Source organism: Filicampus tigris, chromosome 18 (genome assembly GCF_054856515.1).
Source record: "Filicampus tigris isolate MCC_2025a chromosome 18, RoL_Ftig_1.0, whole genome shotgun sequence".
NCBI lineage: Eukaryota > Metazoa > Chordata > Actinopteri > Syngnathiformes > Syngnathidae > Filicampus > Filicampus tigris.
In genome coordinates, this window is record NC_141234.1 from 6,545,225 (window position 1) to 6,560,288 (window position 15,064).

Sequence of the window (15,064 nt, forward strand, 5' to 3'; positions counted from 1 at the left end):
CATCTCATTTTAGTTAACTCCCCTCTCAAAGCTTCATATGAACCACTTCCCGAGGTTTACGCCAAGCACTGTTCAGTCCACATAATTGGCAAAACCACAAGTTAAATTAGCACGTCTGCTTCATAGTTCTGAGGTTGCGGGTTTGATTCTAGGCTGTGTGGATGTCTAACATATCTGTGGCTTGTTAAAAAGTGAACGTCGCAAAGATGTTCATTTCATTCACTCGCCTCACTCGTCGACATAAACGTCATCTGATTAAAAGGGGTACTTTATAACCAACGTTTTGGGTGCTTGCATTCACCCACCTGCCAGCTTGCGTTCCTCGTAAAGATAGGCTGTAAATAGATTTTTTAAAAATCTACTGTGGCTATCTTTCATTCATGCCGCCCGTGAGTTGAATAAGTAGTCTTTCCTCGAACAAAGATAGAACCATCATTATTTTGCGTTGGGTTTTAATTGATGAATTATTCTCCTTTTTTCACATCTTATTTGCTTTGTATGGCGGTGCGATGTCAAGTACTGTAGAATTGCATTCATAAGAGACTGTGTTTACGGACGAAAATCCCTATCTCAGTGCAAACTGTTGACATTTTAGTGTAAAGTCTTTTGAAGAGCTTCCACTAGGGAAATATCCCTTTTGTACCACATTTGTCTCTAGTGGACTGTGCATTTTCTGCCACTTTATTTCATTTTACTAACACGGGCAGTATAATGTTCACAGAAAAAAATAAAATAAAAAAACTAACATAGAAATTTAATGCACAATATCAGCCATCATTTTTTTTTTTTTGCACAAAACAAATTCCCGGTACTCAGAACTAGAAGTCCAGTGTGCTTTTATGCAACTCAAATGTACTTGTTTCAAGTTAGCTTAATTCGTATTTATCTATATAATGCCGTTTGATTGTGACAATACTGCGTTGTCAAGTAAATTTTCCATATTTGCAAAAAAAAAAAAAAAAAAAATATATATATATATTGTACACTAGTAACAATGTCTGATTTCTTTTTTTTCTTCTCCATTCTTCTTCTAAATAATAGACTGCTGCAGATGAAACACCCAGCTAGTATTGGCGCCTCACACGTAGCATTCTCATACTACTTAGCACAGGTAGCGTTACATGACAAGTCCTAATTGAAAAGTGAATTAAAAAAATCCAAGTCAAAAGCCTTTAAGTGTGTGTGTGTGTGGGCGTGTGTGGGTGTGTGTGCGTGTGTATTATCTTGTGCTCTTTAGAAGGATATCTCCTTCAGGTAACTCTATATCTCAACAAGAGATACGAGGCTCACTCAAGTAAATTGGTCCAAATGGTGTAAATTAATTTGATTATCCTTAAAGGCCCCAAGAGATTACCCCATAGTTTATATGATGGCAAATATGAACAAGCTGTGAATTTTAAGCAAGCTGTGGAATTGTGGAATGGCTTACAAGAAATCATCACGATATTCACCCAAATTTCTGTTCTCAAACAATGCACAAGTGACCAAAAATAAGCTGCAGTACGAGCTCACATTTTAGACCGCCTTGATAGAAAGCACATCATCTGTGCAGCTGTCCGAAGCCACTCTCAAGATAGCGCCAAGTCCCCTTTGCCTTCTTAGTGTCCAGTGAGACCCGTTAAGACCTCGCTTGTAAGTGTAAAACCTGTCACAGCTCTATGAACAGAAGACCATTTTAGGGATGGGGCTATGCTTTAAGAAGCATCTGACCTCATCTTAATCAAAATCTTATTTTATGTGGCAGTCAGAGCAACCAGACCTTCTGCACTTAATAAGCTCTGAATGCTACAAGTAAAAAAACCCATCTCTTTTCTCTAAAGAAGACACTGTAGGCTTTTTTTCCCCACAATTTACAAAAGAAGTTCCTAGGTGCCTTAATTAGGGATAGACTGAATATCGGCTGTGCCGATTATCAGCGCCAATATTTGGCGTTTTGATAAATATCGGCATCTGCCTTTTTCAATTTAAAACTATGTTGAAATCAAAACAAAGCTATGTGAAAATTTAACATTTGTGTCAGTTTGAAATGTTGGAGGACTTCATTTACTGTAGAAAACTGTATGGAGCTAAGATTTGAATGCCAATATTTTCCTTTTTACTGAAAATTAATATCGGCTCCAAATATCAGTTATCAGCCTCCTTGACGACTAATAATTGGTATCGGCCCTCAAAAAAGCATATCGGTCCATCTCTAGTCTTGATAACGTGTCTGTGACACCGATCACGATTTATATCATCACATCTCTCTGAATTTCACCAGTTTTAAGGAAAAGCACCTGAGAGTGCCGATAAAGCCAGAAAAAGCAACAATTGTATATTCACTCATTGAAGCAGCGTTTCATCACCAAGATGTCAAAGTCCAAGTCCGTTAGTGGAGCAAATCTGTGTGACATGTCATCAAACATGCTACTTTGTAATCATACAAAGGCTCAAAGTATGTTAAGTTGACCTGAGGACACACCAGTATTCTGCAGATACGACATTGTGACCTGGTGTCTGTATGTCCCGTGGTACGTATTGTTGCAATGCTTACGGGCCCAGAAACTGGCCAGTGTGAGTAATAGATTTGGACTTAGAAGACAAAGCATGCCCTAAAGAGAATCTAGTAGGAACTTGTATGGAAAGATGCCGGACTGTGCAAAAAAAATAAAAATAAAAAAATAACATACAGCAATGGTCTGACATACTGCACTGACAACTTTATATTTGCAGTTTATCACGCGGTGATAGCAATGAAGCCGCTTTTCTGATAAATTGTTTGCCGTGAAGTTAGTTCAGCCGGGTTCACTGCCACCATAAAGCGATCATATCGCTAATCTCATAAATGACGGCTTTTATGTCAAAAAACGTCATCGGGTCGGGTCACTTGTATCCGTATCGTATTCGTATATAAAACAAATATGAACGTGTGGTCTGTTTGGCTTTGCTGAAATTTGACACATTTTTTGACCACCTCTGCTCCCACAAGCGTAAAATTCAGGCTCAAGGTGAATTATTTACCAGAGTTTGCATTTACTATTTAAAATCCAGCCAGTGTTCCACTATTGGCACTGTACATAAGCAGTTGGAGTCTACTTAGGGTCCTATGATCGTAATTTCTGCCTCGATACTTTTGTAACTTTGCAAGAACAGTTTAAAAACACCACTTGTTTTCACAGTCGATCTTTTTCAGAAAATGTGCTCATCCGTGCATGCAAATCCTGTCTGATGTTCTAGCACCAGATACAGCAAGAGGAAAGAAGCATGTACTTTTGACATATTGATGAATTCAAAGCCAGTGGTCCACAAAATCCATAATCATTACACACCCTTTGAGCTGTGTTGTGGTGTGCGTTTCTTTTCTTTAACTCTTTTTTTTTTTTTTTTTTTTTTTTTGTGGCCAATGTATAAATAAATAACATGAATGGACAGCTCGAGGCTTGATATGACCCAGCTGTCAATAAAACATGTGGTCAAACAAAATGTTCTGTATTGGGAAGCTAATCCAGAGTTTGTGTCCGACTCCAACCCTTCTCGAGCTAAGCTGATTTAAGATCACGCCAGTGGAGAACATCAAAGTACCCTAATTCATTTGCAATATTGATCTTTTTTTTTTTCCTTCTCAGATTTGCTGCTCTGTAGCATGGAAGGGTGACGATGTAATTGATTTAGCACAGTTAGGCACAGGACTTGTCTGAACTTGTTTTAGTCTCAGGAGAAGAGAAACTGTGAAGAAAAATATTGATATTGGAAACGAGAGGGGGAAAAAACTTCTTCGGTCTTTTTCTTCTTTGTCTTCTTCGGCTTTCTCTGTCTTTGTCTTCTTCTTCCTCTGTCTTCTTCTTTCTGTCTTCTCCATTTGATCGGTGCTGGGACAAGTCGAAAGATCAGATGACCGATTGCGCAATGGCTCACTCGCCTTACATTCGTGTAGGCAGAGCTAGTGCCATTCCCACTCAGTGATGGTGTGATTGTGAGCGTGAAAGATTGTTTCTCTGCATGTGCCCTGACATGGACTGACGACTAATCCAGGATGTAATGCATCTAACAGCCAAAGTCTGCTCCTAACTTGCACATTGCAAGCAGAATGGAAAATGGATGGATGGATACTAACCATCTGGAATTTTAGACGGCTTTATCTGCAAACCATTTAATCCCCAGTGGGTCGTCTAACCTGGGCTGCCGCGAGAGCTTGACTTTGAAAGTGAAGGAGTAACCGCTCATTACGACGATTTCAGCATGTATCTTGATCAAACTGCCTACGATGAGGTTGAGATAATGATGTTCATTAAGCCCCACAGTTTTATGTTCGGATCCCCCCTTCTTGACCCGCCCCCTTCTCACAGCCTAACGACGTTTTTATGGGTAACTTCATTAGGAGAAAGGCTACCGAAAGCATAAACATCAGCGCTTCTTAATTGTGGGATGTGCCTTGCTGTAGTTCTTTCTTCTTGAAGTCCCCCCCCCAAAAAAGAAGCCGGTATGGATGATTTATTATTCAAATGTTGATTTATCTTTGAGGCTTTATTGGTTCTAAACCCTGCTATCCCCCTGCCCCGTATCCAGAACTTTTGCGTCTTCTGGCCTTGCTGTTTTGTTGCCCACAGTGGTGTCCTGATAGCCTAATGAAGACAAAGCAGTGGAGGCTTGCCGATGCTGTGCTTAACAGAGACAGTGATTGGTCACCACAGGCCGCTTGTGTAGTATAGCTCTGCATTTGCTCATTATGTGTACTGCAGGTCACCCTGTAGGTTTACACTGCACTTCTTTTTCTTTTTTTATTCATTTATTTATTGATTTTTATTTTTTTTAATATAAGCATAATCGTTTCGTAATAGACTGCAGGCGCTACTTTGTTCTATACAATACAATACAATTTTATTTATGTAGCGCATTTCACAACAGCTAGGGCTGTAACAAAACACTTTACAATACAATAAATACAACAAAAACAATACAAGGCTGTGGTACATGTATTAATAAATATAGACATAAATAATATATAAAATATAAATAAAATAAAAATGAATAAAGCCAATAAATTGACATAAAACACTATATACAATTGACACCGGAAAAGAGCCGAAAAATTCAGGTCTGCTCAAAAGCCAGAGAAGAGAAATGTGTCTTCAACTGGGTTTTAAAATGGACAAAGAGGGAGCTTACCTACCGACCAATGGGAGGTCAAAACGGAGTCCACTATTTGGCTGTTGATTCTGTCTCATCTAGTTTGCAGTTTAAAGAAGACAAACATGATTTTGTCTCTGGAAAGATACATTGATCAGTATTTGTTCTGCAATAAATGGATCAAGGGAATTTAGTCTTATGCCAATACCTACTTTTTGATGATCTGATTATCAAACCACATTGTTGGTTGAGTCAAAGTAAAAACACCAAACTTAAATACTGTCTGTGACCCACCCTGGTCTAGGACTTCATTTTAGTCCAATGTAAAAAGTATTTGACAGTAATATGTGTGACTTTCCATCAGAGAGCAAACACCTGAGCCCTCTTTTTATCACAGGAGTCATAGACTGAAATAGAGCCTACTGTACATGGGAACATGCTTACCTTGGCGTCATAGCGAACATCCCTCTGTGGTGAATTGCGCTGACGATATTTATGCATATTTGTGTACCAACTTTGAGACCTTTTAGACACCGAGCGTGATTTGTTGCCGCTGTGTACTCTGACTCAATTGCACAATATTTGTCAAACGAAACAATAGGACGTCAGTCAAAATCAAAACACCCCTTCAGTCACAAGAGACAATTAGGACAATTAGTCTTCAAAATATTTCCTTGCTCACTTGCCCATGCTCACCGTTTGTGAAATCTAAAAGGTCTCAGCTGTAGATTAGGACATTGTTCAGGGGACTGTTTGCCCATTTCTTATGTCTTTAAACAGGATACTTAATGATGCTGTGTTGAGATTAGGACTGTTGGAATACCATTAACCTATTTATGATGCCTGGGGCACAAGCTCATTTCACATTCGGAATTTCAAAGTTTTCGTTTTCAGTGCTGTTTTTCTTGATTCCGACCAGACTTAAATGTACTCAACCGCAAGGAAGAAGTCACTTAGGCATATTAGACACGGTGGTCTTGATAATTTACCGTAACTTTGAAGATTCCTGGCAAAATAACTTTTACTTTTACACCTCGAGGAGTGGCGCGCTTGCTGCAGACATTCCTCCGATGATCCTTTTCCCTGCTTCTCGCGATACGGTGGGTGAGGCGTGAGAATTTTGGCAGGTCGAGAACACTTGAGATAATCCCATTCGCCGAAGTGTGTCTTCAAGTGAACAGGTGCCAAGATGAATTCCCCCTGCAACTATCGAAATGCTGATCAAATAACGCAAATTGATGATGTGATGTCACGTCGGAGCGCTAAGCCCGGAGCCATTCTGGCAGTACTGAAGAAGTGCAAATGTTGCTAAAAATGGAATCGGTGTGGTTTAGAACCATAGGTTGATGCACCCATGCATTTAGAAGACTGACAATGGTGTCTGTTGCGAGCTGGATGGATCCCTGACACTTCACAGGCTGCAGTCTGAAATGAAGGAGGCGCCACTCAAGGGGCTCTCTGTCTTAATCCGCGGACATTATCTCAACACTGTAAGCGGGTCTTGGCTCGTTACCTCGCAGTCGAGAGCCAGTCTGGCGGGGCTGCGGAGAGAGACGGAGGCAAAACGAGAGAAGGGAAGGAGGGAGGGAGGGCCTCCCCGACCGCTCAGAATGTAATCTCCAGATTAGGGGGGGCGAGACGAATTCCTGCTGCCAGCCTGACCTTGTGGAGGAGTTGGAGTGAAATTAAGATTTTGGCACAGGAGTGAGCGAAGGAGTTTCTTATTCGGGTAGCGTTTTCTCTTTCGAGGGTCACAGCCTTGACTTGGTGATTTACACTAAATGCGTGTGGTCACACTGGCAGCACTCTTGAGATGCGTGCAAGGCAAACTGTGTCTGGCATTGACCATATTGCCTGCAAGCCTTGGCACACGTTAGCCAACAAACCAACCAAAAAACAACACAAACGCGAACGCTCGTTTATCCTAATTTATTGAGACACGGGCAAGCATCCTCTTATGCAAATACAGTTGCGTGTAGCATTAATGAGGTTTTTACATCTTGCAGACCCTGTAATCTTTCCGTAATGAACTTATGTATGACCTCACTGCTTTTAAAACATGTGCTTTACTCCCTTTTCCCTCCTTTGAAAATTGTAATATGCCAAACAGTGTTCTGCTGCGTTATGGTGGTTCTTCATTTGCATATTTTTTAAACTATCATTTTAGTTTTTTTTAAATGTTTTAAGGTATACAGCAAAGTCCAAATTTAGAGTTGTGAAACTTTAGTGTAGTACAAGCACTGAGATCTACAAGAAGACATAGAGAGATTTGCATTGTGTTATCATGAAGTTAGAAGACTTTCGTTGGGCAAAATTAAATGGTTTTACTAAGCATTTTTATTGAATGTACACTGTTTGATTCTCTTTTGTTTTATGTGGCAGTTTGATAGAAAACTTGAACTGAGTGACCAATAAAGAGCTTGAAGCAAGCACACTTGATATCTTAACTGTGCAAGCAAGAGAGTGAAACGGGCGCTAAGGATTTTTTTTTGTATGTTTGTAATAAGTTCTATTGCCGGTGGGCATGGAACCATCTTAACTTTTCTACAACATTCTTAAATGATCCATGAAATCTTTGTGTCAAGTAAACCAGATCATACTGACAGCATTGATTTAAAAAAACAAAACAAAAAAAAAACAAGAAAAAAGTGTTGTTGTTGTGCCGCTGCTTTGAGACATGATAAATCCAGCGATAGATTATGTCTTTGCCTTAAATTTAAAAAGGTGCACACAAGACAAGATAATGTTAATAATTGGGTTCAAAAAGTACACTTATGTCAAGGCTTGTACAGACAGTGTATGTGTTTTGTTTTGCTTCCCCCCTTCCCTCGAGCTAAGTGCTAAGGTATATCTTTTTCTGCGGATGAATAATAAATGCAACATTTCTGCTCCATTGCGAAACAACGTAATGAGTCTGTCGGCATCAGATGCACTAAAGGGTAACATAAACTCTGTGCCGCGTTTCATTTGAGACTTTTTTTTTTTAACTGGCTGAGACGTTTTGCCAGTGCAAAGGGTGCAAGTCAGTGTCTTCCTACGCTCGACTCAATTATTTTCCCGCAGATGCACGTTGCAATTGATAAAGCGGCTCAACAACAACAACAAAATAACATGTCACTTTTGTCACGCCGCGTGATTAGAAGTGAGCGCAACATGGCCGGGAGGTAGCATACTGTATGTAACAGCACTTGAGCGTCAAAGGCAAAAAAACAAAACAAAAAAAACCACACACCACGCTGTGTTGCTTAATTGAAATGTCAAACATTTTTCTTATTATTCTCGACCAAAGAGATCATTAATGCCGCTGTCAGCATGTCTTTATTGCCGCTGAAAGGTTTTTAGGCGCGAGGCAGACACCGCACGCCATAAGACACCGCACGTAGATAAATACCACTGTTAGATGAACACCACTCTGCAGCTTGAGCCACTAATGCACCAAACATATGCCGTGAAACACTTTTATGTGCAACTAATTGTAAAGCACCAGTCAGTTCTGGTACATTGAACAACAATGCAGGTATGCAGACGACATGCCCCCTGACGCTTTTATGTGTTAATTCGCACTTGCGTTTTAGTGTGTTCATTTCAAGCGCCAGACCCAAACTAATGTCACAGTTGCATTGAAAAATATTGTTGTAGTTTGTAGCCTGGGCAATATGGATTCATATCATACTATTGTCCAAGCTGAAGTGGACTAGAGTGCCAAGTTTTAGAATCAGGAAAAGTATCATGGTAAAAAAATATATTTTTAACAGCATATGGTAACAGTTGAGTGCTACATAGTTTTGTCTTTCAATCATGAAATTTCTGAATTCATTTTACAAGCCTTTAGGATCAAATGATATCACAAGTTGTTGAAAAATCTACGACAATATACAGTGGAACCTCACATACTCATGGTTTAGCACCTGACGATTCACCTGTTCGCTGATTATTTATTTTTTTTCCGAGTATTTTTAAAATATTTTAAAATAGGGCTGCAGCTATTGAATATTTTGGTATTCAGATATCCTACTCAAAATTCGATTGAATAATCCGGTATTCAGATAAAAATAAAAAGGATATATTCGTAGTTTAGTATGAATTTGTGAGATTTTAGACAAATCTCTCAACACAGATTTTGGATCAAGTGACACCAGAACCACAGTTGCGCATTTGCAAGAATTAAAGAACAAAAAAGTTTGACCTTTGACTTCAGATGTTCTGCCTGCCTTCAAATCTATCCATCTCTCCATATAGAGACACTTTCATAGCTTTTTATTAAACGTATTCCAACAGGATGATTCATTGAAGGTCTTTGTCGTGCTTCTCGAAGCAGCCACATTAGAATATTGCCGCATCTGCAGTCAAGGGAGAGTCTCCTAAAAAATTCAGCACAACAGGCGCATTCTGCTCGCATTGGGCGTTTGGATCCCCTCCTTCCCAACAGCTGTTAATGACACAGAGGTGGTGCACAGTTCGCTTTTTAAACGCCGCTCAGAAGAAGTGCGGTTTGTTAGCGCCCACTGGCTGATAACTGATCTAAAGCTGCGTTTTGGTTGCACCTGCTGGGCAGGGTGAGTCAGAGGTCAATTCGAATGCAAAATGCGGCCTTCCCCTTAGTAAGTCAAAAGTGGGCCAAAATGAAGCTGACACCATTGTAGTAACAATCTCAGCAGCAACACATCACAGGCCTAGTGTTTTGAGAGCAACACCTCGTTGAAAATGGAATCTCTCTCGGCATGTTGCTAGGTGATGCATTAATATTAATGTTGCTGTTTTGTTTTGGGTTTTTTTCACTCAGAATGCGTGTGTTTGCTCCACCCTCAGGATAAACTGGGGCTCAGATATCTCTATCTCCCTGATAGCTCAATTATCCTTTATCCTTGGTAAAGGAAAAAAAAAAAAAAGAAAAGAGACACGTATCAAAGATTTTAATTACTTACTGCAATATTAATGCAGCAGGAGCTTTATCGATAAATCACTAGCCCCTTTTTTGCTTCTAATTTGCACATCTTTGGCTTAGCGTAATTGAAAAATGTGTGTATGTGGTTGATCTGTCTACGTGTAAAACATTTGATTTCAACGTTCTCATGCTAGTCAATTAGGAGAAAAATTTAACGTTTGCGCAGATTTTGACCAATTAGTTTGGCTTTTATGTTTTTCAGTTTCCTCGAAAGACGTTTTCCTTAGATTACTCAATCTGCTAACATTGCATATACATAAAATCTTTCATGAATACATTGGTAATATTGTAATTTTACTCTGGCGAATCACATCATTTTCATGATATTACACAATTCTTTCAGTGATAGTACGAACACAATGTTACATTGCTCTTGTCGTCCATGTACTATTCTATTCCCTTCAAAATTTGATGATTTTTTAAAAATGTAATTTATATTTGAATGCATGTAAAATTACTGTCAAGTTTTGGGGGAAAATTATGACTATTTTCACAAAAAAGAAAAAAATATTTAAGACAACATTAGGGTAGGCTATAATGTAACCTGTGATAAGTAGTAGAAAGAAGAGAAGAAAAAAGATTACGTAATACACAGTCATAATATTACGAGTTCAAGTATTATTGTCTGCATTTTTTTCAATTGTAAGCAAATAAAGGCATAGTATTTAGTTAACTTTTTAGGCAAATCTTTCTTTTGACTTTATTCCTGTAACATTTTGAATATTTTGTGCTTCTATGACTGATTTTTTTTCTTTTTGGTGTGTCCCTAAAACTCCTTCACAGCAAATGAAACGGTCTCCAAAAGTAATAATAATAATAATAATAATAATAATAATAATAATAAAAACACTAAAGACTTAGGCTGCTCTCATTTTTTCCTAAATCATTTTTATGTGATAAGAAACAAATCTAAGATGGAGTTTGCCCTATGTCTCACCTTTTCTCTTGCCAGGACTTTTTTTTTTTCTTCTTTTTCTTTTTCTTGTTGCCTCTGCACATTCATAAGTTGGCCTTTCTGCAAAATCATTTTACCAGCGCTGAAAGGCCGCTGTTATCCATCTGATTAAGTGTTCAAGGTTGTGCCTCTAAATACAGTAGCAACTTTTTTTTTTGGGCTATAGCTTGTAAGGAGATGATTAAATGTCCACCTCCACTGGGCACATGAAAGGGAGTCAGTAAAAGTCGTTCAAGTAATTTGATATCAGCACAAATGAAAAAGGATTTTAGAGTACCAACACATGCATGAGTGTCGTTGAAGGGACCCAAATTTCATTTTGATGATCCTTAATAGAGCTTGTATGTTCAACAACTTGCAAAGCCTGCGCTCCCTCACAAAGTGATTCTTACTAATCGAGCAGTACTTAATTTTAAATAAAGAAAAAGATGAAAAATAAAGTGGAAATTTAGATACGGGCTTTGCGCTACTAAATTATTAGAGTGAAAGTGTTTTTAAATGTTATCCCATGACATTTCAAGAACTACAAGATTGTTGCACAGGTGCCTATTTGCTTCCTCTTAGCTTTGTGTAAAATGCGGAATTTAAAGGTCAGCAACCAGGAATAGTAGTAATGAATAATAATCTCGCTAGTACTCTAACATTTCTTTTGCATTTAATTTTATTTTATGGAGTGGGCTATGTCTGCAAATATTATCCAAATATGTAAAAAAAATAATTTGCTTCTACGGATACATCATAAGGGGTAAATAGCTATACATACATTCAATAATTAAAGGTGCAGGCAACGATCCTAGAAATTTATCTACGTTAAATGGTGTACGCAAAAAAATTATTTTTTTGGGCCTTTGGCTTTCAGTTAGAACTTAGCCAAGCCAGTCATGTCATGTCTGAAGTGTGCATTCACATGGGGTACCTCAAGGGTCTGTAGTATGCCCTAAATTATTCAGATTATAGTTTAATGATATATGTAACATTTCTCGAATACTCACATGTTTTATTTGCGGATGATACTACTCTCTACTGTGCTGGCAAAAACATTAAACAGCTTCTGAATATTGTTGAAAGTGAGCTGATTACACTGAAATACTGGTTTGATGGCACTAAATTTTCTCTAAATTTGAACAAGACAGTTAATTGTCTTTGGCACAAAAAAAATAAATAAAACAAATTAAAATGACTGGACATTCAATTGAAATAGAGTATATAATTCAAAATCAATCAAAAACCAATCAATCAGACACGGGTGATGCCGGTCGTTCCATTTCCCACACCAATCCACTGACAACTTCTCTTTTGTTTTTCAGAAATCGACAAGATTCAGAAGGACGAAGGCAAAGAGGAAGAGAAGTTCATCGACGTCGTCATCAACAAGAACATGAAATTGGGCCAAAAAGTTTTGATACCAGTCAAGCAGTTTCCTAAAGTAAGTCGAGACAACTGAATGCGTGCCATGTGCTGCATTTATTTATAGAAAATACAGCCTGCTCCAGTTGGGTTTTCAATCCCTCACAACTGCTCCTTGATATTTTTGTTGTTGTTGTTGTATTTTTGAATGTTGTTAGATATAACATATCAAGAGGGCATTTTAGCAAGTAGAACAACAGTATTCAGGAATTGTTCCTCCTCTTGCTGTCGCACGCACACACACTGACCTTGATCAATGCCACTTTGATGTCTCACCATACTCATACGTCTATGAATATTTATGAATATATGATTGAGGGGAATTATCTCACAGTGGATTTCATTTTCTTGCCTCTTGCGATGGATTTCTCCTCACATGAGGTAAATAGCAGCCATTTTGTCTGCTCCTGGAGGCATTTTTTCACTAACAGTAAAACATTTCAGTGCATTGCTACAAACCAAAAGGGACACACATAGGCCTCACGATAGAAAATTGGTAAACTGGAGTCTGAGATCATGCCACTTTCTGTTGGCCAATGAATGCCGTTTCGGCTATATTGGACAACCAGTGGGCGTATGGGCAAACACGGTGGGGTAGTGGTTAGTATTCCAACAACTTGTGTTAATTGAAGAATCCTCTGGTGTTCGTGTGACCTTTTGGGGGGTTTACTGTATAATAATGCTACTAAAATCCCATCGTGTAGGAAGACGATATACTCTGGAGTCGAAAGCGACTTCTCAGTCAACATCCTCAGAACCGTGCTCATAATTTGTTTACATCCTAAGTAGCAACTAGACTACGACGGTTTATTTGTGTGACGCCAGCATACACCCAAACATGAATAAAGTCACAAGTCTACATATCACAGCGACGAATGAGTGGGAAAATGCACTTTTCGGGAAATTGCAGTTTTGTTATTCAACTTTATTCTGAATACGTTGGGCAATGTATGAGAATGGGTGTTGTGACTATGACGTCTTTTTTTTTCCCCCCTTGCTGGGTGACACTACGTCACACGTCACATATCAAATAGTTATTTTCTTATTCTGATTGCTGTAGTTAACACCTTTTTATCAATCTGATTGCTCTCATAGTTGGCAGTGGTACACCAGTACTTACTGCAGCTCAAAATGTCACATAATTATGGAATAACAGCAGAGACAGTTAAATTACATAAATATTCCCAAAAATCGTAAGTCTATACATAATTTTTTGTTCTTTTTTGTTAAACATTGTCGTAGAATATCATTATGTTTTGCAGAAGCTATATTTAGTCATTTAAAAGAGATGTTGTTCACAAACGCTGTCCATCCACAATTGGTCTGTGAGGCAAGTGAAGATTTAAAATATTTTTTGTAGAATATCGTCAAATTCTCGTTATCAAGTTTTTTGAAAAAATATCGATATATATATATTTTTGCCCACTCCTAGTAGTAACTATCACTGATATTCAGATCATTGCTTCCACAGTAAATAAGATGTAAGAAGAGCTTGAATTAATTGGACAAAGTGATGATGAGCGTAGAGCCTTGTGTTTTCTATGCATTGAGTCTAGCTTCACATCTTAATGCATTTGCTTTGACATATTTGCTAAGGTGAGCCACTGATACGCTGTTTAGAGCTCCAACAAGCCACCGCGGGGAAGACAAATTCAATTTGTTCTATTTGACAGGTAGCAATGGCAAAAGTCATTCATCTGAATTGATTTATTTATTTCTCTCATTTGTGCTACTGAGCGTCACCTTTTGGCTCTGGCATTCATTCAGATGGCGCAACTCTTTCCAAATTACCATTTCGGAGTGTCTAAGCGTGCGTGTGCGTGGGTGTGCGCGTGTCTTTGTGACATTCTCCTTGTCCAAAAGGAGCTCTTTGCTGTCCAGTGTAGCGAGTGGTAGCTGTGACTACACAGATTGCCGTTATAGCCAACCCTAGGGCAAAAGCACTCATACTCTGTACTTAAGTAGAACATGTGGAAAAAACACTTAAAAAAAAAAAAAAGTAAAAGTACTGATTAAATTCCTGTATCGGAGGTAAAATTCCTGTATTGTCAGCCAATCAGCTTCTTGCATACCCTGCTGTCTCTTGTCCCCAATAGTGAATGTGACTATTTTACAACACATTAGTTTCCATGCATTCAGGTTACTCCGTTTTATGATTGAAGGGGCAACACGGTGCGCTAGTGGTTAGTACACTGCATCTCTTGGCAGAATGCACTAAAGGCCCATTAACAAGGCATAAGGAGTCCCAGCGGTTTATTTTCCAGTACTGTGCTGTTCCTCCCTGCCTGGAGAAACAAGTGATTTATCCCTAGACTCTCCTTCTTGTCCTGCTGTCCTCAGCACAATGACTCTGCTTGGGCTCTCTGTGAGCAGCAGGCACGGCCGTAAGAAATTCCACGAATGATGACAAGATCTCAGCTGCATACCCACAGAGTAACCATCCCCCCCACCACCACGCCTTCTTTGCCATTCTTTAGCCTGTTTCAAGTTGATGGTTATAATGCCTTCCCTACTATCTTAAGAAAGTGGAGGTTCTTGTAATTTCACACACATCCTCTTTTATTGCGACCGTTTCCCAACATAGCATCACAATCCTCTCCCATAGCGCAATGACATCATACGAGTCCAGACGGGTCACATAATCCCTCATG

General features: G+C 38.9%; 1 protein-coding gene across 2 annotated transcripts in view; it reads left to right on the forward strand.

Annotated features, from left to right (window-relative positions):
• The window catches only part of khdrbs3 (KH domain containing, RNA binding, signal transduction associated 3), a 71,764-nt gene that overhangs the window by 20,847 nt on the left and 35,853 nt on the right, over positions 1-15,064 (forward strand). For both annotated transcript variants that reach the window (XM_086015215.1, XM_086015216.1), the window contains exon 2: positions 12,314-12,432. In XM_086015215.1, coding sequence (XP_085871341.1) covers positions 12,314-12,432 — 119 coding nt within the window. The remainder of the gene's footprint in view (positions 1-12,313; positions 12,433-15,064) is intronic.